A 27,555-nucleotide genomic window follows, 5' to 3' on the forward strand; every position below is an offset into this window, starting at 1 on the left:
AATGTTATATTATAAAATCAATTAAATATCGCGATCGTTTCTGCGATCGTTTTGGCGATCATACTAGCGATCGTATTAATCCGATTTTTCCATTTAGCGGGAAACGCAGCGACTTGTCCTCGGCAGAATTTCATGGAGCTCGAAATTAAATAGAATTTAATCTCGGGACGCGGTCGTAGCCCGGAATGCACACAAGTCTGGTTTACGTCATCCGTAACCACTTAGCGTATTGGAGTTTGATTTATTTTCCGAGTCAAACTGCTGCCTGGGGAGGGTGGCTACCCTCTCAATGTACTCTATTGTATTTCTATTAAGTCCCGAGCACGTTCTTTCGCCCCGCCACGATCGTACCGTATCTCCCGACATTTCACCCTCCTATGACGAGATCGTCGGCCGCGCTAGCACGTGTTTTTTAAACACTTCTGCATCAGAGAGAGAGAGAGAGAGAGAGAGAGAGAGAGAGAGAGAGAGAGCCAATTTAATCGGAGAATAAAAAAGAATATGAAACTAGTTAAGTGTAGAAATTGCATGAGGTTCCCGCGTGCGGCGAGAATATTTGAAAATCAAACTTTATACCAAGAGTAAATTTTGGTACGACAATATTAATTAACTCGGCGACGTCGAATAAATTTTTCCCTCTTCCTCATCTTTTATTTCCTTCGTTCCTTCGTCTTATTACGAGAGACGCCACTTGAAACTTTTTTTACGAGGCAAAACGCAAAGGTACAAAAAGTTAGGGGCACTTCGCGCCGCGCCAGGAGTGGACGTAATATTCCATTAAATCGCAATTAACGCCAACCACGTAGGAATGCTTTATACCAATTAGGAATTTAATTAATTAATTAGCTAACTTGTAACTCGTAGAACGCCAATGAGACTTTTCGGACGATGATTTAGATGAAGACATCCGCGAAGCGGTATACGAGCCGCCGAGACATAAATCCACTGTAACGGATTAATTTCATCGTACCTCGAAAGCAACGAGTATTTAATCGTGCTATACCGTAACGCCGACTGAGCATGATATTTACGCGCTTCTTAATCTCGTTCAAAACCTAAATGAGTTAATTGGCAATATATATCCCCGAATCCTGGTGTTTACAGTAAAATGGAGCAACAAAGAAACTGGATTGACACAAAATTGAAAAGTACGACGTATATTATATACTCAGAAATTTTTCATGACAAGCATCACTAATTCTAAGAGTCATTTTTTTAATTTAACGAATAACATGCAGGCATATAAATTTTTTTTCAGTTATGCGAGCATATAATCCATGTCTTATACAGCTTATTTAATCATTTAATCCGAAGGCGCGAATTATTCAAAAACGATTTTTTCCGAAGGAAAGGCAATTACCTTGATCGGTGGAGCAGCGTCGCGTAATGATTGAAAAATTACAAACAGTTTCCCAACTTTTAGCCGGCCAGCTTGCCAACAAAAATTAAGCATTCTTTTATCTCCGCGCGACGTTTCATGCGTCTCAGCTTGGAGTTCCTCTTAATCAATCAAAAAATCATGAAGAAATGAATTAGGTAGTAACTCTCGGAGGGATATTTCACGGGAGATGAGATGCTAAGCCCCTTCGTTTGATCTCTCGGTCGAAAAACGCCGAGATCGTCCCCTCTCCCCCATAATTTTACGCACGACACGCTGCCATCAGGCATAATATACGAGCTACTGCATTTCGATGCCGATTGACGTTTATAATTCAAATTTAGGTAATTCTACGATTGTTATATCTATTAATTGTCGGGTTGATCGTTACACACGCGATCGAAAATGTAATGACACATCGGGGGGCGCGCGGGATAAAATCGGCACGCGGCACGCGAACCGATTCCAACGGGTGGAACGAAAATTCCGCCAATAACAATAACAACGGGGAAGGTGGTATAGATATAAAGATCGGATGGAGAAGGAGAAAGAGAGAGTCGAGAGAGAATGCGCTCGCGGTGATAAACTCCTCGGTAGACAGAATACAGATCGAAAGTCTGCCGGCTAACCGAGTTATCGTGGCCTCCGCCGAATTACTGCACCCGCTTTCCCTCCATTTGGAAAATCCCCTGGTACTAAATAAATGTTTCACTCTGGCCGACTTGCCCGGTATATTTATATGCGGTGTTGCGGCGGCAACGGCGGCGATGTTAACTCCCCCTTCGCTCCTGCCCCCCCTCGTCCCGTTGCGGCGCCTCCTTCACCCCTGCGCAGCCATATGTACTTTCCGCAGGAGGTCTCGGAACCGGCATTCGCAGCCGCAACAACGGAAACAACGGGTGGATATAGGTGCTCGCAAGACGTATGAGGCTATCGTTTTCCTCGCGTAAAACTTTTCCACTCTGACGTGAATGTTTTAGGCGAGCTACCCGCGGCGGGGACTCTCCCGCATCACGAGGGAACATTGGTATAATTAATCCTTTCGTATAGATTGGGGATAATTACGCTTATTACTCTTTCGAGTTTACGATTGTACATCGACGTTCGCGATTTACGGACACGAGATGTCTTCGGGCATTTACATGCAAGACAGCTGCGTTCGTAACGATACTGCCCTTAAATCGGCGCGAATCTATGCTCACGGTGTGTGGCGCGACGCGAAACTTTTTTCTCCCTCTCTCTTTGAATGTTTCAGATATATATTCGCCAACTGAGTCGCGTCGCAAACTCATAGGTTCTCGTAGAGGCCCCTCCAGGGCGATTCTCGGTCGGCCACGAAGTTTAAAGTTCCGCAGTCGCGCGGCAGAAATCGGGGATGCCCCGTGGGGAGACAGAAAGTTTCGTTCTCCGTCCGCCATATAGTCTGCACCGGGTAATTCAGAGATACGTCGATTTTCCATTCCGGCTCCGGTGCCCGTGACTGTCCCGCGCATGAATGTTTTAGTGGAGATAAAGCTGCTCCAAAGTGACTCCCGATCGCTTCGTTCGAGTCTCTACAATCCGCTGTTTCGCCGAGTAAAATTAATTTCACCGATCCAAGGTGCATACGGCGCTCGAATTTCTCTGCTATGCAATAATGATTTTAATTTATCTTTCGTTGCCGCAAACCTTTCTGATGTTATTGAACCATTTAAGTGCCAAAACAAGATTTCAACATTTTTATATTTTTAGCAATGCGTAATGGATATTGTACAATTGAAGGGCTTCCTGGAAGAACATTGCGTCCAACATTTTTTAAAATTTTACAAGAAATAAGAAATCATGTTAGCGCGAGCAACATTCTTTCATTAAAATATTATTTTAAAAAATAATGCAACACTTTTCCAGAGAGTTCTTTAATTATCGTGCAATTTTCAAATAATTTCGCATATAAATCATACAATAAAAGAAAATCGTATAATCATATAAAAATTGTAATAATATAATTTGTTACATATTACATAACAATTATATATATTATTAATATATATATTACATATTGATTATATATTATTACAATGTAAATGACTCGTCGAGAAGGAAGGACAGAATTAAGTAGTGCGCGTAGGTGCACGCATAACGAGAGAGAGAGAGAGAGAGAGAGAGAGAGAGAGAGAGAGAACGAGTGGATTATTTTGCAGGGAGCGTTGCACTGCATGTTTTAGCATTAAAAAATTGCCGGTTGCGAAAACGGGTTTTGCCAAATTACTTCGTATATCTCAGGAAATTGCTTATTATCTAAGAGAACTGTTTCTCGAAAGAGGGGCCCTCGCGCGCGCTTTACATTCAGCATATCGGCGGACTAACGGCGAACTCGTAAACGGTGAAATTTAAAAATAGATTATCCATAAAGCAAAGGATCTATTAAGGCGCCGGAGTCTCTCGGCCTCTCGGTGCAGCGCACGTACCGCGGAATATTGCGTGTTTGCCCGTGTAACGCCGCCATTCCCGCCGCGAGTTCGGTGTGCACAAATTGCAGCAGGCAGAAATTAAATTGCAGGCATTTAAAGTTTATCTTTCTCTCTCGCAAAATGCACCGCCTCGCTACCCGCTCTCCCCCGTCGTCGCGAAAGCGCTCCGTCGTCAATCGCCGAGCGAAATGTTAAACGCTATCAACCCGGTTGCGACGAGTTTTTATAGACCGGTCGGCGGCGGCGGTGCGCAGCCGAGTGTAACGGAGATCCCCGTGGCAACCGATCCGAATTTACATTCGGTGTCCTAATAACGAACGAGCGACACTTGCTTTCGCGAACGACCCCTCGATACACGGTGTATTATTTCACAACAAGCCTGCAATCGCCGAGGTGAGACCGCCTTTTCCCCTGGGCCACAGTCGGAGATTCATCTCGATAGTTGAAAAGCTTCCGCTGGCGTTAATAAATAACAAATAGAATTAAACACCCATCTCCTCTTTACTTATTATTACCGTGCAGCGCAATTAATCGTACTACAACCGTATCCGTTTCATTTCTTATTTATCTATACGACAGTTCGATAAAATTGCAGACGCGCGCGGGGGCTGCAAGTGCACCCTCGCACCTTTCTCGGCTATATATGTATATACGCTTACGGCTCGACGATCCCTCTCATAGGGCTCGCGCTGCACAAAAGGCCCGAGAATCGAGGGGTGTATCGGACCCCCCGCGGGGCACAGTCGCACGAGCCGGTTCCCCGGGGAGACGCGAATCGGGGAATCATAACAATTTGGGGCACGACGGAGGTAGGTGTCGCGCGGTCACGGTTCTCACATGGGCGCGCCGTAACGAAATTGATGTCTCTGTTTCGTATCACGTTCCGCGTGTAGGCCGCGAATAGAGACATGTATAGAGGGAGCGTTCTCCTTGATTATACCGGTGGGAAGGAGGGGGAGGGGGGAGAAGAGGGAGAAGGTGTTGGGGGATTTATAAGAGCCGAATCGAGACCCGCTTGAGTCTCTCCTGTAAATTGGCGTCGCTTACGATCCCAGTCACCCGTTAGACCGCGGTTACCGCACGTGTATTCTTCGATTGCTCTGTCATATGTGAGCAATCGGTTAATGGAGTCCCATTACCGCGCGCCAAGATACCCGTAATGCCCAGCCGATGGCACAGGCACCACGATGTATAATGGCGTCGTAATTATGAAGATGTCTCCCTCGCGCGAAAAATGATTGAAAATTATTGATGACAGGCGCGATGGGTTTTTTTTTCGGCGAAAAACTGCCGAGGGACGCGCGCGAGAGCAGCTGTATCGCGATTACATTACATCATTAAGAGTTACATTAAGAGTCGAGAGAATCAAGCTCGGATAATTTCCTTAATTCCGCTAATAATTTCCTTATTTAGGAGCCGGACAGGCGGAGTACTTATCGCTTTCCCATGATCGACCAATGCTGGGAATCGCTCTTCTCGGTGCTCTTCACCCCTTTCTCTCGTCCCTCTACAGAACGGGGTCTCGGTGCGCCAACGTTCAACCCTCCTTTGCTCCAATCAATTATTTATCCTCGCCACTACTTCGCGTTACGGGATAAATATTCCGTCTGCGTAATGTGAAACTATATACACGAACGGCGACAGGGACTGACGCGAGCGTTCCCAAACGATTACACGAGCGCGTAGCGATGGTCCTCCGATACATCGGGGACCAATCTCGAGCGAAGGGCTCGAGACAGTCCCTTAATTGGCTCCTTTTCCCGAGGAAGGCTGCCGTCCGCTCATTGCGCATAGATGAGAAAAGAGAATCGTGTCGCTGCGAACCCTCAATATGTTTTTTTCCATAATATAAAGTTCATGCAGATTAACTTTTTCGAGTCCTTAAAAACAAAGATTTGCACATTTTCCTCGACGTGTCAGCGACACGACAATTTTCCGGGATTCGACCACAAAACGCGAGCAGTGATAAAAGTCAGAAAGTTTTGAATAAAGGATGCCGCCTTTTAGGGAGGGGGCTACGCGCGTACGCTTGGTTTTTCACGTCAACACGTCTCCCTGGCGAATGCCGCCGGCGAACGGTCAACCCGCGTTTTTCTTATACATTTCGCCTTTTTACCATCTCTCTCTCTCTCTCTCTCTTTCTCTCTCTCTTTCTCTCTCTCCCTCTCTTTCTCCATTCCACCCGCGTGTTTCACTCGCGCGCTTTTCGTGTGGGGTTTATACCCACTCCAAAGGGTAGCATGAATTATTCGAGCGGCGGTGAAAACGTCTAAGTGACACATGGACGCCTGACACCTAAATTGATCCTCGATCGGGACGCACCGGATAGCGTCGGAGGTCGCACCGTTGCGACGGTAGTTTCGGAAGGGGACCGATTTTATAGAAGGTGTTGCAGGAATGTGAAGGTGGAAGCGGGCGAGAGATAGAGAGACAGAGAGAGAGAGAAAGAGAGAGAGAGAGATCGTGCGAGGGTAAGGCCTCGTGCATAATTTCCGAAGTCTCTGCGAAATCGCGTTAATCTGCGTTCTGGATGCGCAGATCAATTTGGATCGAGGAATACGCGCGACCTCCCTCTTCGCCGATGGTAATAACAATAAATCGCTTTAACTCGAAAGGCTCGTCGCGAGAGAGGATAATTTTAGACACGAAGAAGGAGAATAGTCCCTTTCGAGACAAACCGCATTTATAGACTAATGAAGTTAGGCTGCCGAGCGCCTTTGACGAGCGCGTCGAGAGAACGCGGACAAACCGACGAGTAAAACGGCATAAAAGGGTGGGATAGAAGGGGACTTTTTTCCACGAAACTGTAGGTATTATTTTACGGCATTAACGTCCGCGGTGATCTTACGCGCTTGATGACATTTTTAACGGTCACGTCGCAATATCCATTTCCCAGGTGTAACGACGTAATCATCTGTTCCACGTAAGCATCGGTAGATATTTTGCATAATGCATATGCATAATGAATGCATTTATTTTCTTTTTCTCTCTTTCTCTTTTTTACCAATACGCGCATACAGAATATGTCTATGAACATAAGTTGTATAAATATTTGAATAAATTTAAAAGTGTATGTATATAGGATAATTTTTAGCATACACAATATGCTGAGTGCATACATGATATGCTTTTAAAGCATAATAATGCTAAAGAATAATATAGTGGGTGTTTTATATTTCAAACTAAAATTATAAATATATATATACAAATATGATAACCATCACTTTTTTAACTTTTAAAAATTAACTTATTAATTTTTTGACTGTGATAGCAGTCATTTTGGATATCTCCTGTAATTATTTATTATCAATGAGAAATCAATTTGTTCAAGCTGATTGATTTATATATGATTTTGTAATTGAGTACTATAGTTTTAAAATAGAATTTATATTTAAATTTAGAAAAATTACAAATCGTGAAGAATCTTCATGAAATAAAAAAGTAAGAAATAAAAATTTCGTTGACATTTAAAACTTTTTGTTATTAAAAGATTTAAAGATAATTGAATAAATTTTAGCCAACATATTTTTTAGGGTAATATTTCCCCTGTATTTTCAATGAATATTATGTCCCTTGCATTTGACGTATATATAACTATCAACCGTCGACATTATCGATTTTTCCACCTGAAACATCCTATACGCGCTGTAACGGCGCAGTTTACATTGCGCGTGTAATGCACACGCGGCGAAGAACTGCGTAATAATACGTGCCCTGACCATTAGAAAAGTGCAAGCACCACGAGGCGGCGTAATGCAAAAGGCAAGAGAGCGGACCTTAACCGCACCGGTCGCCGTTCTACGTGTGCGGCAAATCATTTTGTTGCCATTACGGCAGGTACCGCAATGTTTATTGCGCAAACGCTCTACAGCATCGTGGATTGCCCTCAAATGAATTGACGATCGAAATATTCTCGCGCCGCGTTTGCCTATCGGTTTTCCGATAAGTACTTCGATCTAGTACAGCGCACGCAAGATACACATAGAAATAGAACGTATTCATCCCGCGGTTACACTTTGATTTTTTCATTTAAAAAAAATATACATAACGAATTTGAGGATATTAAAAAGAGGTGCTATAACAAAACTTATACAAATGCAAAACTTAACGCCACACACCGCTACCTACCAAGAGTGTCGAATGTTGCGGCTCAAAATACTGTTATTTCAGCATACAGTTATTTTACAGTAACACATTAAATACATTTTGTAACAACAAAACTGGCTAATGTACAGCCTTGGTGATGCAAGGTCATTGCGCGCTGCGGCACACAGTGTTGCGCGTTGTATTGTCATTCGAACGACGACTCGGGTCGCGGCAGGTATATAAACGGCGCGTGCCGCTCCGCGTGTCGCGGCATTGTCTCTCAAAACGCGATCTTCTATGAGCAATTAGTCCAACTATCGCGCAAGAGGTTAATTTAGTTCTGTGACAACATTAAATTAAAAGCAAATTTAAAAACCATGTTTATAGAAGCAAATATAAATTTTATTTGTATCACTTACGAATCGAAGCGATACGAATTGAGAATAAAGCATTCGGGCTTGTAATAAAAATATTAAATATTTTATTACATATTTTACATGCAATAATAATTTCAATAACATAGATTTGAAAATTGCATCGAGTTTTAAATTTTTTACTGATTTAAATGTAACTTGCTCATTACTTTCGAATTCAGAGCACGAAGTAATGCATAAATCGTCCAATCGAATAGATAATTGAAGTAATGAAAAACTGTCATAGTATGTCGATCGCTTATTACTAATGCATATATTTCATTGAATTTATGTACTCGAAATATTTTACGTATATTGAATCGAGCAGCTTTGCGATACATTGCCGCGGCAGTTAATAAACGCAGTCGTAATTAATCTTAAATTTCGTATTTGAATCTTTGTAAACTGCGTAGCACTCGTTGCTTGTGATTTGATTGCTAAAATTGTCTATACCGATTGAAATTTCGTCCGTTGTGCCAATTTGCGATATTTATGGATGTCGAGCGAATCAGAGGGCTATTTTTTCCGCGTTATTTTCACCTTCGCTTTTTGATGATATTCAGTCGCAGTGTATAATAGTAAAATGTGCGTCGCGTGTATGCGTATAACATCGTGAGTGCTGTAAAATGTACCTTGCGCACGATTATTTTATTTTGAAACGTGCGATTAACCGCTTTCCTTTCTTTTTAGCAATAATTAAGCCAACAAATAGCGATAAGACTTCGTCTCTATGTGTTCATCGTCGTTTACGTATTAAATTCTTCCAAACGCAGTCACGATAAGTATTAAAAGCTATCAAATTGGATCTCACAGTTATTACAGTAAACGATTATTAGCCAATTAAGAATTCTTAAAGATATCGCAAAAACGATATTTCAATCTTAAAGCCAATTTTCAAAATTAAAATTCAAGTAACAATGTTTCTATTCTAAGATTACATTTAAACCAAAAGTTTAGAGCACGATTTAAGATATATTTAAATTGGAGCATACCTAAAGAAGGAGAATTATCTCCAATGTTATAAAATGATAGGTAATTTTGCATATTCATTCTCATTCTTATTTCAAATTAATCACGTGAAATATTATCATCCCAACACTTTTACGAATTTTTGTAGTGTGTGTATGAATGTATATTATTAATAATAGTTGGGTTAAATTCTTCACACAAATTATTTAATTTTTTAAAATAAAACCGATATAATAAATATTAAAAGTAATAATAATAAATTGTTTTGATCAAAACAAAGATAAAGAAATTTTGTCATCGTTGATTATAATGATCGCAAATGCCTTAAATAATAGAGATTATTAGTTATTTTAAATGACAATTTTTTTAAATAAAAATTAAATAATTGATATTAATATTATATCATTTAATATTATTCATTAGGAATTTGCAATCACTATAATCAACAATGACAAAATTTCTTTATCTTTGTTTTGATCAAAACAATTTATTATTATTACTTTTAATATTTATTATATCAGTTTTATTTAAAAAAAAAAGTAAAATTGTATGATTTTAATAAATTGAGAAAATTATTTTAAATTACTATAAAAAGGCTTACGAAAGATTTAATTTTATTTTTTAATTTATTAGAATCACAATTTTACGTTTTCTAGTCATAAAAAATAAAAAAAATAATAATATAAAATAAATTCTATAAATACTTTTTACATTTAAATAAAAATCAGCTTTTTCACATACATAAATAATCTTTTCAAATTTTCTTTTTACTTCTGAAAAAATTATTAGATTAAAAAATTAATATATTTATAATTAATTATATACTTATATATAATTAATATATTTTAATTAACATGTATATATATATACATATGATTTTCTCTCAAAAATTAATCATAAATCTACCCAGAAAAATTCTTAAGCTATGTTTCTCCAAACAAACTTCCTCCTCAATTAAATCGCAATTATAAATATGACATAATGAGTAAAAAAGTTGAATCTCAAGATCTTTTTATTAAACCATATTATATTTCAAGACTCTTAAACGGTCTCTCGCGGTGGATAAATTTGATACAGTGAACTCGATCGTAGCTTCTTCGTGAGCACAGAAAAAGTGCCTCGTCCCTCGTTTGGTTAAGGGGAAAGATATACGTTTTCTCGATGGGACGTGGAAAATGGCGGGTCGAGCTTGTCGACAGTCACCATTTTAAACCAGCTCGTATAAAAGGACGCGCGCCCGCGCATTTACGCGGTCGGACAGCCACCCCTACCGGGGTGGTGCGACTAATCGATCGGTAGTAAGGAACTTCCCGGTAAGAAATATCGACCCGCCCCCTCGAGAAGGATCTCCGGTCGGCATGCATCTCTCGGAGAATAATTAGATGATGTTGGAAAACTTGGATAACAATGGAATAAGGAGCCAGGATTATTGGATAACGGACCATCGCAGCACGGCTCCTGCAGATTTTGCGTTCTTGTCGAAATTGGGATTGATAAATAATTAATAAAATTGATGCCATTTCTTTTTTTTTACGGAACGTTCGCTTATACGTTTCGCTCGTACGTTTAAAATGAAAGAGGAATGCAACTGCTGCTTTTGCATTCTCTTCATGGCGTTTATGATACGATAACATGGGGCGAACATACGAAGGGAGAGAGAGAGAGAGAGAGAAAAAGAGAGAAGAACAAAGAGAGAGAGAGAGAGCAAGAATATTCTCCGTAATTAAGTCCCGCCGCTCTTCCTCAACTGGATGCGGCGCGGCGTCGTCGTAGCGAGATGAGGACACGAATCTACGTGAGCGGGAGAATGAAAGGGAGAGAAAGAAAGAAAGAACTGTAAGACAGCCCCCGCGGAGAACGCGGTAGGAGAAGAAACGCAAAGGAAGAAGCGGCGGAGCGAGCGAGCGAGAGGAGGAGGCGAAAAAAGGAGGCACGACGATCGAGCAATAAATAATACAGGGAGGAAAAAGGCGATCGCCTGCAACATTCTGCTCAAATGTTAAATAGGTATCAATTTAACAGCGACCAATGCGCGCGCCCGTGGGCGTACAACGCCGTCGCGGGATTGGCCGTTCGGTCGACGGTGGGCAGGATCGGGCGATACGTACGTCGCGAGTAGGCAACGCGTCTCGCCGCTCTCTGGTAGGGATAAACCACCTGGTTTCGCCGGTACCCTCACAACGTCCCGTCTCTCTCGACGCGACCGATCCGGATTCACGCACTCGCCGACACTCCGGTCAAGCCGAGGGAACCGAGTTTCAACGAAACGGAGAACGGAACGGGAATAATCCCCCTTCCGCCCCGGTAATAATCACGACCTGTTACGTTTTCCATGAGGTGTGAAATTTATTAATCACCGTGCGTGGTTTTCGTCCGTGAAGTGTTGCCCGTTCTCTTCTGACGTTCGCAATTGAAAGGACCTGTCAAAAATCCGGTTTAGTGCGATCGGAGTTTTCCCGGAGAAGAACCCTGAAGAATTTTTCCGGGTAACGGCAAAACATTTCCAATCAACGTGAAGTGGTTACATCACGGAATTATAAAACCCCTTGTTTCGGTATAAAATGACGGAGAGGCCAGCCTCGAAAGAGGCTCATTGGTCCCCGATCTGTTTTATCGAACAGAGACGTCATTCACGGATGGATTTTAGTTTCTGAAGAAATTGGTGTATCGATAGATACAAAATTGTTATTTCAACATCAAAAAGAACCAATGGCTAATCGAATCAATGAACGAAAGCAGTGGAACCCGTGTTGGACTGTTATATCTTAAATGAGCTGAAAAAAAAACAGGCAAGAAATTGGAGCAACGGAAACAGTGAATTCGCGAGAAAAGAGAAGGAAAAATGAATGTCTGATGAAATCTCCGTCCGTGGAACAAATAGTATCAGTATCGGTATAAACGCGTAGAAACAAAATGGCCGCCGCTTAACAGAAATTTTACGAGGTGGTCCAAGCTAAATCGCTCGTGCAATAAATATAAACGTTTGTCGTTTCGAACTTCATCGTAATCGCAATCTAGTCCTCGGCAAATTCTCTACGAGTCAACCACCTCTATTCAACATTCTATACTCCCATTTGTTCGATCGTCCCACGCAGTCGCGATCGATGTCACTTCCCGAATCGCTGTATAAGACACACGACGACTCGATGAAGACATCCGTTGTTTGAAGCACACTGTCTGCGACAACAAGCGCCGAGTTCCTTCTCGCGAGGAGGTGGGATCATGTCGGAGCACGGCGACAGTGACGTGGACGCGACGGAGGAGATCAATGTGGACGACTCGGATTCCCGGAGCTGCAGTCCGCGAAATTACGCGAGCCACGATGGCCGCCACGTGTCCCAGGAGACCTCCGAGTGCTCCACTTCACCGCCTCCCAGTCAAATCGGCGCGAGGACGCTGGCGAACGATCCGCCGCGTAGCCATCCGTTCAGCATAAGTCGCCTGCTGGGCGAGAGCGGCGTCCAGAATCCCAAGAGCCCGTCCTCGGAAGAGCCGGACAGCGACAAGGAGAGGAAGTGGTCGTGGGAGGAGGGCAACAACAATAATAACAACAACAATAACAACAACAACAACCAGGCGTCCTCGGGTGGCGTTCTCGATGACGGCAGGCGGTCTTGGGGCCACGACGCCGAGGAGAAACTGTCGGAGAAGGACGACGACGACAGCACCCCCGACACTCGCGCAAACTCCTCCTCGTCCGTTCATTGCACGGCAACGGATCTCCTCGCCCCCTTCCGAGTCTTCCCTACTAGTTTCATCTACACCGGCGGCGGTGTCATAAGGGTACCGGCGCACCGGCCACCGGGCACAAACGGCGCGCTGGCCAGCACCTTGCCCGCACAGGCGCTGATACCGCCCTGGAGTTTGCAGGCCCTTCAGCACAACCAGCAACAAGCCGCGGCGGCCGGTCTGCACAGAGCGAGCCTCCTGGCGAACCTCGCCGCGCACCCTTTGCAGGCGCATCCGCATCTCAAGGACAGACTGGCAGGTACACGCGCGTTATAATTTATATGAACCAGCATAATTAGCTTAAGATGGTCACTGCATAAGTTGAAAACGCGCTGATGCCGCATGATAAGATCTGGTAGCCGACAGGTCATCTAGATTAAAAAAAAAACGCCTATGTCTTACAGCTGAACGACGTTCTGTCGCATTCAAATTGAGTTTATTGGGTAATAAACCTCTTTCTACTAATGAAGAAAATGTGCTGAGAAAATGTCACCCCCACCCCTCCCCTTAGTCGGGAGATGAACCTTTTGCTCCTTCTTACTTCAGGCTAATGGCCAATTTGGTTACCGAGGCTTCGGTAACGCTTCTCGATAATTCCTAAAAAATATACGCGCGCATTGTCTCTGCTAATTACTCTCTCTTTTCTCAGGATTGTACGACCAGTTAATGTCAGGGTTGATGTAAAATACGAGGGATTCGTTTGTCAGATCAACGTACATTTTGTCTTAAAAAGTAGCAAGTCTCAGAAATGGAGTAAGACTCTCGGTGAATGCACGTTGATCGTTATCGACGGTGCTCGTTGTTACTGTTCCGTATATTGTTATCTCGTTGCGTGAGTTGTATCTTGATTTCGGTGCGAGATGATATTGCCTTGAGTAAATAATGTTTTAAGTATATTTTCGCGAGCAGCGGGGGAAAACGGAAGTTTAAGTATTTCATTCTACTGGTTCTCGAAACGCGCGCTGTGTAATTACGATGCCGCGGGCACCTCGATGTGCGCTGTACCGAGTTTCATTAATTTATCGCGGCGACAGCGACGCTTTTTAAAGTGAGGCGTTAACGCCTTAATTTCTAACTCCTTTTATTAAATTCTCAGTCGGAGAATTTAAAAATAGAACGGTGTAGGCTCGAATAATTCACGAATAAATCGATTCTTAACGATATCTAATAAAAGCATCATCTGCAGTTATTTGAATATCACGTTTCCGTATGAATAATTAATTCGTCCAATTGTGTATTGTGGTATTCCGGCGAAAAAAAAAGGAACATTAACTATTAAGCACTGTCTGAATATCTTATACTTATCTTTCTCTCGCCATCGTGAATACTGCATTTACTAGACCATCTCCGTAACGAGATAATGATCGCGTATATATGCGCGATACGTGTCCGATCGAATTATATGTGTCTCCGCGTACCTGCAGGCTAACACGATGCAGAAGGAACAGATGATTCATGCAATTAGCGAGATTGTCAGATATTATTAATTCCGCGTTATCCCCCCGACGGGGATTGGAGCGACGACCGGCCGCCGCTCGATAGAATCGAGTGACGAAATATAAAGCGTCGAGAGAGAGGCGACGAGAGGCGTTCCCGGTTGGCGTCGGCGATCACCGATGTCAATTTCTCTAATTGGGATGGGTATATCTTTAGACGACGACCGGGCTAGGCGTGGGTCTCTCTAACTTGGTGTCATTACTGGCGCTTCGCGACTGCTAACCGTATATAGAGGATATCAATTATGCATCAGCGGCGAATTATTCACTCGCGCCGTCGTCGCGATCAGACCGGTACGAAATCGTCGAAGACACCGAGTGACACTTTAATGGTGTGCGGACAAGTCGAAGTCGTCACGTTACGTCATCCCGCCGCTCCGTTTGCTCGATAACCCTTTTTGTTCTCACTTAGTCTAAGCGCTTAGCGCGATCTCTAAATCGCTATTTTTATCCGTGGAGACGGAGAATTTTGATCCCCAAATTCTCGGATATTTCAAAACGCCCGGCGTGAAATATTGGTCGCATATGGCAAATCGGTATTAGATACGATAAAAAGAGTCTGGCGAAAGCAGATGAGGATTCCGTATATTTCGTATATACGCAACTTATATGTATATAAATATGATAATAATTTCGAAAAGAAACTTTACTTTTCTGATATTAACCGCGACGCTCTCTCACGTTTCACCCGCGTGCCCTTCGAGATATCTACAATTTGCAAATGCAATTTCAACTCGCATATATATACGTATATGTGTGTCTCTTATAGAAGGCATATAATTTTAATTTGCTTTAATCGAGAGAAATACGGTACGGGAAATGTTGCCGCACAGGGGGATCATTACGGCGCGCGATCATTGCACGCGGGGAAAAGGACGCGTAAAAGTGTAAACGTTAAAATGCAGGTACGTGCAAAATACATAATTAGCGTCTACGCCGGTGCATTCTCGAATGCCGACTTTTTCGTGCGGGTAATGAAACCCCCCCCCCCTCCCCTTCCCGCTATTACTTGCGTGGCGTGAGTGAAATGTATTTATGCGTACGAGCAACATTACTCTCTCGCCCGATTATTTTGTTCGAAGTACGCTTAAATGCCCCAAAGAGAAGAGCGCCGACACGCTATACGGCGCATAATGAAACAAAGTAATCCTTCAAACCGTTCCGTTTCCACGTAACGACGTTATATATACGCGCGAATGTCGATCACGATACGGTGCCTGCGGTGATGTTCACAGGGTGTCCCAATTATATCGGCGGATTATCGGTCTCTCAATTGTAGAGATTGTGTAAAGACCAGTTGCGGAGGCACGTCGTGTCGTGTTGAAAATTAATCACTTGTCGAAAAGTACGTCATCCCATTAATTCACGTCAGGATTTGTGGTCGAGACGGAAACGCCTAGAGGGCTTTGGGGGTCTCTATAAAAACGCATTAATATATCATTATACACGGATAATGTGATGGCTATAACGCTTAATTTATCTTTCTAACGGAAAAGGAAACATCGCGAGAGCGATACGTGGATATTATAATTAACATAACGTACAGTTTGCATAATTAAAACCCTCGCGACTGTTTTTCGTCACGATCGCTTAAACGAGGTGAAAATGTAAATCGCGTTTGCTGCCATTTATTTAGCATATTACGCCGATCGGATTGGCATCGCGGAACATTAGTCGAATCGATCGCGGTGAGAGAGAAAACGCGCTTTTAACTCCGCACACGTGAAATATATATATATATAAAAGCGCATGACGTTCTGCTCGACGAACGAGCGGTATAACCACCGGTTATTTGCTTTGTATACCTCTTTACCTTGATTACGTCCCGCCACCTGTCACTTTGACATTGAAATGACACGCGGCGCTCGATTAGGATCGGAGAGAGAGAGAGGGCCGCGAGTCGACCGGAAACCCCATCGTTTTGCGAAGACGTCGTGCGCCACGTAAATCCGAAACCATTATTAAACGGGAGACGAACGCTAATTGCCTCGCGATTCGCTTTGACGTTATACATTATCGGCATGGAGGCCTTCGGTATCGATCGGGGATTGCGTCGTTCTTTAACGAGAGTCTCAGCGCGACGCGACGGGCGAGAAACGGAGAGAAACTCGACGCGCGGAGTCTCCGAGAAAGGTTTCCCCGATCAATTAGGCGCTACGAAACTGGCGCTATAAAATTCGGACGTAACTATTATACGAAACCGGGCTGCAATTTACGTTCAGAGAAACAATCTCGCCGATTTGACATAATGGTCCTCGCCCCGATCGCAAGCCCCGAAACTCTTCGAGCCGTTTAGTCACTAGCGTAGCGCGGAGCGAAGCGAAGCGAACCAGAGAGTTGTGTCACCTCTTGCTGCAGCGTCTCGAGCGTTTATCTCTTTTGACATTAATTGATGACCGTATGGTAGTACATAAATCATGCATTTATAGTTTAACTTCTCTCGCTTGGCCGCGACAATAAGTCAACAACACATGCATAATGATAAATCAGGATGAATCGTTCGTATGTACACACATAATAATAATGCATTTATAAAGATAATTAAGTTCGCATAAGAATGAGGACGCGTTTGTTCCTCATCCAATTCCTACGTTAATTTTTATTATCTCAAAGAAACCTGCTATTTTATGTATCCTGTTAGAATCGTTTAATAAGAAACACGAAGTTTAATATACCTATAGCATATATTTTCGCAATTGCAGGCAATAATTATTCATCGATATTGGCTCGAGTCTGTATCAGCGCGACAGTTTTCTCGGAAAAAAATATTTTCGTGAAGCACACACGAGAGAAAAGGGAGTTGCACTCGGCGCTACGCCAATGCGACTCTGGCAGAATGCGCTCGTCGTTAAAAGTGGGTTCGAACGATTCTACGAATGCTCCGGAACCGGCGTCCGCACTTTGCAATACTTCTCCTTGTGAATTGGCAGGGGAATGCATTTCGAAAATTGCAATAGGTCAAATAGTCGTCGTAAAGCGTCGTAAATCCGCAACACGTATTCCACAATGACTTCCTCAACTTTTTATTTTTGGGAAACTGGTCCGAGATCACCGGCGCGAAATTTACCTCTCGGGACTGTTTTATATCGCCAATTAATTGGCGTAATATATCGAGATTTCGCGAGAAGGATAGAATTATCTCAGAAGAGTCCGTTTTATTTTCGGTAAATCAACGCTTTATTGACTGCAGTCAATTGAAACGGAAAGCCGGGAGTAGGTCGCGATCGGGAAATCACGTTGAAAACGGGATTTCCAAGTGCCAGGAGTGCAAAGATCAAACTAGCAAAAGGGCACTTCCTAGCAAGACAGACACAGTGTATTAACACACACGGAGAGAATTTTTTTTAATTTACCCTGCAAATCATGTTAATTGTGGGACAATATAGTATTTAGGCAAATTTTACTGTGCACTACAATAAATTTTACTGTATTTTACTACTGTAAAATTTATTGTAGCGCACAGTAAAATTTGCCTAAATACTATAATATTGTCCCACGATTAACATGATTTGCAGGGTAAATTTAAAAAAAATTCTCTCCGTGCATGCAATAAATCATTATATCCTTGTCGTTTGCCAATGTTAAACAAGGACGAAATAATTCACTGTGTCATCTGTGTCTCTTGCTGGAGAAAACGTCCAAAGTCACCCATTAAAATTTATATCCTCGCCGTTTCGTTTCGCGCGGCGATATATTAAATTCATCTCGCGACGTCAAAAAGCTGTACGCATCAGGAATATGGAATGAATGAGCAGCCGTTTTTTTCCTGAAGGTTTCAATATTTCGAGCTGAAAGGTATATAATAGAGATGACGATTGGATCGCGTTAGAATGACACCGGGCCTCGCGGCGGATGCGCGAACGGCGCCTCGACCGGACTATTGCCTCAATTGTCTAGCTCTCGGCACTTGGACCGGTTTCTAATTGAACTCTTCAATTGTAGTACCACGCAACGGCAAACGCGGGCCAGAACGCGGGGTCCGATGATCTCCTCGGGGCGATGCGGCGATGAGTCTGCCAGGCCCAACCGGGGCCCCTCCCGCCGAGCGTTAGGCTTCCCGCAACAGTAATTTTCTACAATGTACGCTCCTCGCGCGGAGGCATTCAATAATAATTAGGCCTTCGCACTTTTACGTTCGCATATTACTCCTCTGATTTGCGCCCTTCTGGGAAACGGTTACGGCACAATGGCACGGGCGCGGCGCAGCACGAAACACACGCGTATATAACACGGCGATTCGTTAAGCGGTGTATTCCTATACGAGAAGCAGGGCGCCCATTTCTTACGTAACGTCGCAAAGACACCTTGTGCGTACGCTTTAATACCCGCGTACAAAACGATCTGGAGGCGATTCTGGTGATCTGGGGAAGGACCCCGCGATTCGCTGTCGGGGCGAGGAGAGAAAGCTGCCGAGAGGAAGCTTGATTTCGGAGGACGGGGAGGGTCTATACCTTACACGACCGGCAAAACGAAGGATACGGAAACAGAACGGCGCAGTGTGTCGATGCGCCGTGGAGTGCCTCGGGCCTGAGATAAGCGGGTACCGGGAACAGAGAAAAAAGGCATCGCGTGACCGAAACCTGAAAACCAGAATCCGCCGATGCCGCTGCGGCGCGGCGCGGCGCGGCGCCTTCTCGCCAATGAAATTGTCCAAAATGTATACGTATGTATGTCCGTGCGAGAGAGAGAGAGAGAATGGTATACGAATATGATTAAGCGTGATATAGGTACGTATACAACCCGCAATTTGTAATATTTCAGTGGCCCGGGGCCGTACCAGTCGAACACTCGAGCGTCTTCCTCGTTTTAAATGAAATATTAGAAATTACGGGGTAGTCACTTAAACCCGCTCGTACGTGCTCGTTTTGTTCCCGATTCGCCGGCAAATCCCGGTGGCCACGAACGGTAGCGGTAGATACGTTATTACGAATTACGGCGGAGGCGCCGTTGGCTACCGAATTGCCGAGATTTGGGTCGGATATACATCGCGAAACCCACCACCGAGAGTATATAAGGCTCAAGGTCGGGGCTACCGATAATCGCGAATCGAGAAACGAACGGGGTTCCTCTTATATACATACGCGCGGAATATCGCCTGTGCCGCCGCGCCGCACCGGTAGCTCTACGGCTCTATACGGCTTCGAAATTTCTTGCGTCAATATCCCGTGAACGGCCGCGAGGCGCAGCGCGCGCCGCGGGAAAACGTTTCTCGGTATTCGGCGTAATTTTGCACTCGCGGAGCTCTGGTTTCCGCCGGTGTTATTAGCGCTAGACGCGCATTTCATTTTTCGGATCGTTCATAGCGGAAACATAAACGCGAGAGGCAATTGACCCGGTACGGTACTCGGTTCGCGACACGCCGCTCCCATATCGCTTTGCACGAGCTGTACGATGGTATACAAGCAGCGTAGATCATTATATAATATAATATAAAAACATTCTTTAGAAGAATACGGTAGTCAGAAAATCAATCCAATTATTGCAAATCAACAATTTGAATAACGATTATATTTATATAAGGTGCAGGTATAACATTTTTGATAATTTTATTAAATTGAGTTATAATTGATTTTCAACTTGTATTAAATTAATTTATGTACTTGTTCTTATAAGAAAGATGTTCTCTCTTTTCGCTAATCCGAGAGAGAAATATTAATCCGTTAAGCAAAAATTAATAGCGAAATTTAAGAGAGAGATATTCAGTGAAAAATAAAATATGTAACAAATATTTGTTATCTATATGAAAATTGACGATTGCATTATTTAAATTTAGTTGAGTTAAAGTTGAGCTTCTTGCAGCTTGTATCGAAAATACTGGAGTAACGAAAAAGATTTAAAACTTTGCCTTCGAAGTAAGGGGAACGCGTATTCGAAGAAACAATAACCGCAACAAATGACGCGTGTAAAACGTAACTGCACTCGCGTTTGGCTCGTTCTGTATAGTGAACGTGTACCTAACTGCAAAATCGAAACATCAGCCTTTCTATTGCAAATACGCCAAGTATTTTGCCGTAGTAACAACGTAATGTTGACGACCATCACATAGCTTCTAATGAGACAGAAACAACGAATATAACTGCATTATTTCAATTAAATATATTGCGTTTTTTTCCCAGCAATTATCCAACAGATGTAATAGAGCTTGATAGAATTAAATCACACGATACACGTGTACAGAGACGTTGACACATGGAGGGAAGGCGGGGGAAGAGAGAGCGAGAGGAGGGGTGGCGAAGAAACGCCACGGGGGCACGCATGCGAGTACGGGCGCGGGCGGGTTTCCGTAGAAACGATAATTATTCAGGCTGGCATTACGTAGTAATTAATCTGGAGGCAGATTAGAGCCGAGCAACGAGCACGGTGTGGGCCACGGTGGGCGTTGACTGATCGAGTTAGCGTTGAGTTAGGGATTTCGCTGGGCGAGCTTGGCAGCCCCCGTAAGGTCAGGCGCGCTCGTCCATCATCGCCGCCCCCGCCCCTCGTTTGCTCGCGCGTTCGTTGGTCGCGATGCCCAGCCACCGCCGATGGGTTACGCGCCGAATAACGGGCGCGCGGAGAGGGAGAGTTATATAATTAACGTGACTTCAGTTTAATTTCGCTGCGGACAATTAGCGCGTAGACACGAGCGCGCGAGTCGGTCATCCCGAAACGTCGTGAAGACGCTTACCCGTGTCAAACAAAGCGAGATACCGCGATTCGGATCGTTTCCTACAAGACATCGCCTCTGCATTAGGCGAAATTGGAGATGAATGATAACATAATCTCGTCGTAATATCCTCTTGGTAATTTAGGAAGACGTCTCTCTCTCTCTCTCTCTCTCTCTCTCTCTCTCTCTCTCTCTCTCTCTCTCTCTTCCTTCCCTCTTTCTTTCTCCCTTTCTTTTTGCCATCGTATTAAATATTGACTCAGCGTTAAATAAAACGTTCGATATTAAATTTGCTAATCGAAATAATTGATCTGTTTTGAATGCATTTAATAGTTAGACTCTACTCTTTACTCAGCTCCTTCATAAATTTTTCCTTTATGTATGAATTTTATATACTTTTCTATTTCTTCACATAATTTTATTTTACCTCTTACGTATACCTGCTTTTCTCTCTCTGTTAAAATTACAGATATTATCACATATTCTTTCAATATTCTGTTATTTTTATTTCTTTATTAATATTACTGTATATTATTACTATATCACTATTATTATTATTATTGGAATTATTAATACAAAATTATTCGCTAAAAATTATGTGCATTAATACGCGTCACAAAGTCTGGCTGGCAAACCTCGTTAGGCTTGTAATAATTCATCAGTCCCGACGACAAAAGAGCGCGAAGGGGCAAATCGCGCGTGTAAAACGCGATATTTTCGCGGGGTCAATTGATCGGTGCGGCGGCGTCCGGCCGCTCGGAACAAGCGGTCTCTGTATTCTCTCGCGTGCAGCGAGATACGCGAGAGATCGGCCGAATCCGCCCCCCATCTGCCGCGTCGAGTCGATCGAAGCCTCCCCCGAGGCCGCGGAAAAACGCGGGGCCGGCAAATCTTTTGACGTGGGCACGTCGAAAAAACGCGGAGTCGCGCGGTGACGATATTTTATCGCGGAACCACGGAGGGGGAGCCACGGAGGGGGAAAGGGAAGAGGGGCGTTACGGTTTCCGGCATATCATTCGCGATTTTTTTCGGGTCCCCGGAGAAATCGACGGGATTTGCTGGCGGGTCTTCGGCGGCACGTCAGAGTGAATTTCGCTAGACCTTGATCGCGCCGCGCCGCGTGCTTGTCATAACGTATAGATGACTGCGGTACGAGTCCGGAACTTGCCGGACTTTGTCGTATCCCTTGTACAATACTTTTGTATACTGCTCGAGCAGTCCGGTCGTAGTAGCATGATGTAGTATCTATAATAAATATTAGTCTCGGAACATTTGAGTTTTTAGTAATTTCCGGAAGACTCTCAAAATTAATAAAAACCATAGCAGAGAATTATAATGCGCTGACAAAAAATGAAGAGATGCAACGAGTGTTGATTGTCGAGTGTCGACGAAACGTATGAAAAGCTCGCTTCTATTGTACATGTGAGGAACACGCGGGGAAATGTGTATGCCGCGGTTTATGATACGTTTAGAATATATATGACGGCCCATTTTGAGAGGGTATAATTTTAAATAATGCAGCATCTTGCTGGGAAATAAATTCGGTGTTGCTTGAGGCTGAAAAGGACGCGTATACTCGTTCTTCGACGCGCGAATGAATATTCGATAAGGAAACGTTGCGTTATTAATTAAGCTGTTAAGCAGGTATAACTTATCACAAAACATGCATGAATAATTATGTTACCAATTAACCTGAGAATATCAAACACTCTGCACTTGGAAAAAGTTTAGGAATGAAAAGTCGCGTGACAGTTAAGGGTTAAGAATAAGGCGCGCTTGAGACTGCGGCGTCTCATCAAAATCTTGTAACAACGCTCTAAAAATGCTTGCTAGAGCGGACATTAAACGCTCGTTCGCGACGGAAATGCGAACGTGAGAACCACTGACGTAAGCCGCCGTAGGCTAAAGGTATTGAGTTTTATCGCGAACACGTGCGAGCTTGCTTAATTTTATGCGATTTTTTATCGACGCCTCGTAATATCGATAATGTAAGGCACCGCTGCTTCACCTCTCGCCCCATCCCTCGCCTCCCGTCCTCCCCCCCCCCTTCCGCCGCCACATCCCGGGTCGAGGGTCTATATCAAGTTATGGAGTTTGAGAAATGATCGGCGCCCGTGCGACTCTCACATTTCCCTTTTCCGATCGACGCGAAAGACGCCAGGGGAGGATAAGCCCCATCCCGCGCATTCCAAAGTTTTCGAGACGTTACGTAACGATCGGTTAACTAAATCTTAAAGTATATAATAGAAGCGACTTTTGTCAGACCCGTGCGAGCGCGCTATATAAAGTGATTCATTCCGCAATTCATTCTGCTTGTTACGTCTATGCGCGAACACGCGGATGCAATTAAATCTAATTAAAATCTAATTAAAATCTGTCATAAAAAAATATTTTCATTACTCTATATCTCCTATTCTCACGTGTCGAGTCGCGTTTCTCACCTCGGTTGTACGAAAGATGCCGCGAGGAAATGAGACGAAGAAGCCATCGGATCTGCTCGTTGACGGCTTCCTCGTCACTTCTTACGGTATTAAATGAGAGTATCGGCAGAAAACAAGACGGGACGCCTCTTACAATTTTTCCTCCCTGCGCAAAATTCGCTTCTTTAATCTTCCCCGAAGATCGGACGTAAAATTTAAAGACTTGTAACACTCCGACGTTTTCTTACGCGGGCGCTCTTGAGCAATTTTCTCGATTGGAACCGCATCGACTTTACATTCCTGGAAACGTTTAGTTTTCATTCTCCCTCCCTCCTTCCCACCTTCCCTCCCGTTCCTTCCTAGTTAAGCACTAACAAAGCACCAGCACTCCCATTATACTGTAACAGCGCCGCAGTTATCCTTGCGCTTTGCAAGGCCTGTGTACCTTATACGAGCGCAACGCTTCGCCGCGATTCCGCGAAAAGGCTTTAATTACGGAAAGAGTGTCCAATTTTGCCTTTAGATATGAGTTGCTGGAAATATTATATTCCACTTATCGTTCCGTCCTTGTCCGGACGGAGTTCGCTGCAAGGCGGAGTGCCGCGCGCGGAGCTGCGAAATGACTTCTCTTTTTATGATTCCCGACGGACGAGCGGTTGTAACCGAATGTATATTAATTCCTATTAATCGCAAGATTCTAAGCCAAGAGAGAATGTCGAGAGGCAAGAAGGGAGAACCAAATGGTGGCTCGAGCCGAGCATACGGGAGGCGTACATTGCGAGATCGTGATACTAGACGAGGGTTGGCTACGGAGAACGTAATTTTATATAGGATGAAGTATATATGCTTTCTACGAATTCGTTTAGTGCCATTTAGTTGTCCGCTATGTTGGTTCAATTACACACCGTCGGCAAGTAGACGCGCGTGTATATGCGCGTATAAACGTACGCGCACGCACGTGATCATGTATATATATACATATACATATACACATCGTATATGTACATCGACGCTTTCTAAATGCGCGTGTAGATTTACAGCGGGTAGGTCGCGGTATAGGAGCCCGCCGGTAATTCTTTAGTACACGGTCCCTCGTAAAGATTTAGTTACAGATAGCGTTGCACCTGAAATTGCATGTCCAGGGGCGAGTCTCCCTCTCGGCGCTCTGTTACCTCAACGAGCGCGAAACTCGCCGTGTTTTGCATCCTTATTTTATTTACGGGTTCTGGGCCAGGGTCCCTGCACTCTCTAACGTCCGAGAGCAATTGAGATCCGATGAGGCCACGTGTCGGACGAGGCGTCTCAACGAGGGAGGAAAGAACGACAACAAAGAGAGTGCCTATCGGTCGGAAAAAAATGTCTGTTGAGATTTGTTAAAAGGAATTGCGTTTACCTGGACACTAAGACGGGTAACAGATAACATTCAAGAAACTATTAACCTGAGATTAAAGAGGACAAACAGAGAGACAGAAAGGATTACCCGAAGGGATTAAGAGGATTTGGTGTCGAGGTTTGGCGCGCGCCTACGCGACAAGTGCATATGCCACGACGCGACGGGAGGGCGAAATTCGCGCAAGAGCCTCGAGATTCTCTCCTTCAAAGAACCGACCGTCGGTCGTGGAATCTCCGCCGCGCGCAGAAAACAATTTACTTTGAAGGCCGCAAACTCCATTACTAGGCAGAACGTGCTCCGTGTAATGACTTTCTCTAAGCTCTCGCCCGCTGTCGCATCAGCGACGGCTGTGCAGGCGCGAGGGCATTGCATCATCGCGATGATTCTCCCGGCCTGGCTCTTTCTCGGTCGCGGGAGGAATCGTTGCAAAATCACTGCAAAGGTTATGTTACAAGCTCAGTGGGTCACCGAGGACGAAACCGTCGACAGTTTTTTTTCCCCCCAGGAATCATCGCCGTTAGAAAACTGCCAATCTTGATTAGAGCTTTTTCGCGCTGATTCCTCCCCGCAGCGAAGCCGAGATTTTATCCGTGATTTAACCGATCATTACTTCGGCAATCGAATTATTTCCGAAAGCCTCTTATATTGCCGCACATCTATAGCTTCGAATTCAGGACGTGGCGCAGATGCACATAGAGACAACGGAAACGGTGTTTCCGCGGTCATAAACTGCCGGGTACCGCGCGAACGATGGAAATTATCGGTGAACAAATTGTTCACTTCCGGCGTGTCTACCTTAAGATGACGCGAACCGGTACTCGCTATTACTCACGTTGTTACATTCAACGATCGGTTAGTTGGTTTTGTAAAGTGCCACTTCGTGTCGGAACCGCTAAAATTATATCCGAGTGGTTTAATTCGTCGAATAGTATTTTAGATTTGACGGAATCGTTCAGCCAAAATACGTGGTGATTGACCGATAAATAGGACACTATTACAGTATCTTTCGAGGTATCGGCTAAGGTGAACGGTAAAAATAATTGTTGTGCTGGGGGACAAAAGATTGAAATTGGAACGATAAATCGCGGACGTAGGCATTTCCGCTGATGAGCACAAACAATCGGTCAGGGGCAAAACTTCGGAGCAAACAAGAAACATTCGATAACTCTTGCTGTGAGACTGTTATGTCGTTTTATTTACGCCGACCATTTTGCAGCGACGTGCCGCCATCTTGTTTTTACGACCACCCCACGGGCAGGCCCTTGCCGCGATCTTCACGGTGGCGAACAAATCTCGGGATACATAGACTTTGTTGTCTGTTATATATTGAAATTTACTTAATTGCTATTAAATTGTGTCTATGTATACGTCAATAAGTTTCGCACTTTGATCCTTAATCTGAGTAATTTTTAATTATCCTATGAGAATCCATGGCTTCTTAATATGATATGAGCTACTTTGATTTATGATATTTTAATATTTTATTCTCAAATAATACAGTATAATCTAAAATATAATATGTATTTGTTATTTCTGACATTTTTCTCTCTTTTATCTTCTCTATACAAGAATAAAGATTATATCCCTTGGCACTCGGTTCTTCAAAATTCCTTTGAAAATATAGAAATTTCCTTCAGAAATATCGTTTCAACAGCCAGTTGATCCTTAGCATCGGGAATTGTCGACGGAGTTAAACGCTTCGACCGCAAAGATTCGCCGGCGTATATAGTAGCCTGACCGAAATTGCGCGGTAAAACGGCCTCCGCGCGCGATGTCGAAGTCGCTTTAACCGTCTGACAAATTGTGACGACCGAAAACTGTCGTTAAACACGCTATAACGACGCTGAGACTACGATAACCGGGCTACCGTACGACGATGTCGCCGGACACGAAAGCGCGATCGAGCACGAACCAATTTCGCGTAGACAAATCGAATCGTTTGTAACGCAAAGGTTTGACGTCTTCTCTCGCGCGGCTTATTTGGATACACAAATTATATACCTCTCGGGAGATATATGTCGGATTAAACCTTTGCCAGAGGGCACGAGACAGGTCTCTGCTTCCGAAATACCGTCGCGATGAGAGCCGGCCAGTCTACACCTACGTTTACATGTCAGAGCGGGAAAAAACAGGCGGCACCTTAAACGCAGTTAATTAACAGAAATCGAGAGTGTTATCGTCAAACGCTGAGTTACGGCTGGCAGGCGGGGCCTAATTGGTTTTACGAGACGACCGTCTTCTCTCTTACTTGATACCGAAAGCTGCGGTCGCTTCCATCGTCCTCTCTCCTCGTATCAAACGCCGATTAATTGTTTGTTATCGATCGTAATATACTCGATAATCAACATCGTTACTCGTCGAAACCTCGATGTGTTTCCAAAAGACTCGTCAATGCCTCCAAAGAAAGAACATAAGTGCGAGGATTCGCGTTTAGCGTTAAATGTGGAACAAGGATAATGGCCACAAAGGGACCATTGTAACACGAGAGTCAGTAGCGTAATATAGACAATGATCGACGTTTGTCATGGTAAAAGTTATCAATGCAACACCTTGAGACTATCCTCATTTAATTCTT

At 43.9% G+C, this 27,555-nt stretch overlaps 1 protein-coding gene across 1 annotated transcript in view; it reads left to right on the forward strand.

The window, feature by feature from the left end:
• The first annotated feature begins 12,518 nt into the window (after nucleotides 1-12,518).
• Nucleotides 12,519-27,555, forward strand: part of LOC105462814 (homeobox protein goosecoid) — a 22,740-nt gene continuing 7,703 nt past the window's right edge. Inside the window, exon 1 of the mRNA XM_011709663.1 lies at nucleotides 12,519-13,284. Coding sequence (XP_011707965.1) covers nucleotides 12,519-13,284 — 766 coding nt within the window. The remainder of the gene's footprint in view (nucleotides 13,285-27,555) is intronic.

The sequence above is a fragment of the Wasmannia auropunctata genome, unplaced genomic scaffold (assembly GCF_000956235.1).
Source record: "Wasmannia auropunctata unplaced genomic scaffold, wasmannia.A_1.0 LD336095.1, whole genome shotgun sequence".
Lineage (NCBI taxonomy): Eukaryota > Metazoa > Arthropoda > Insecta > Hymenoptera > Formicidae > Wasmannia > Wasmannia auropunctata.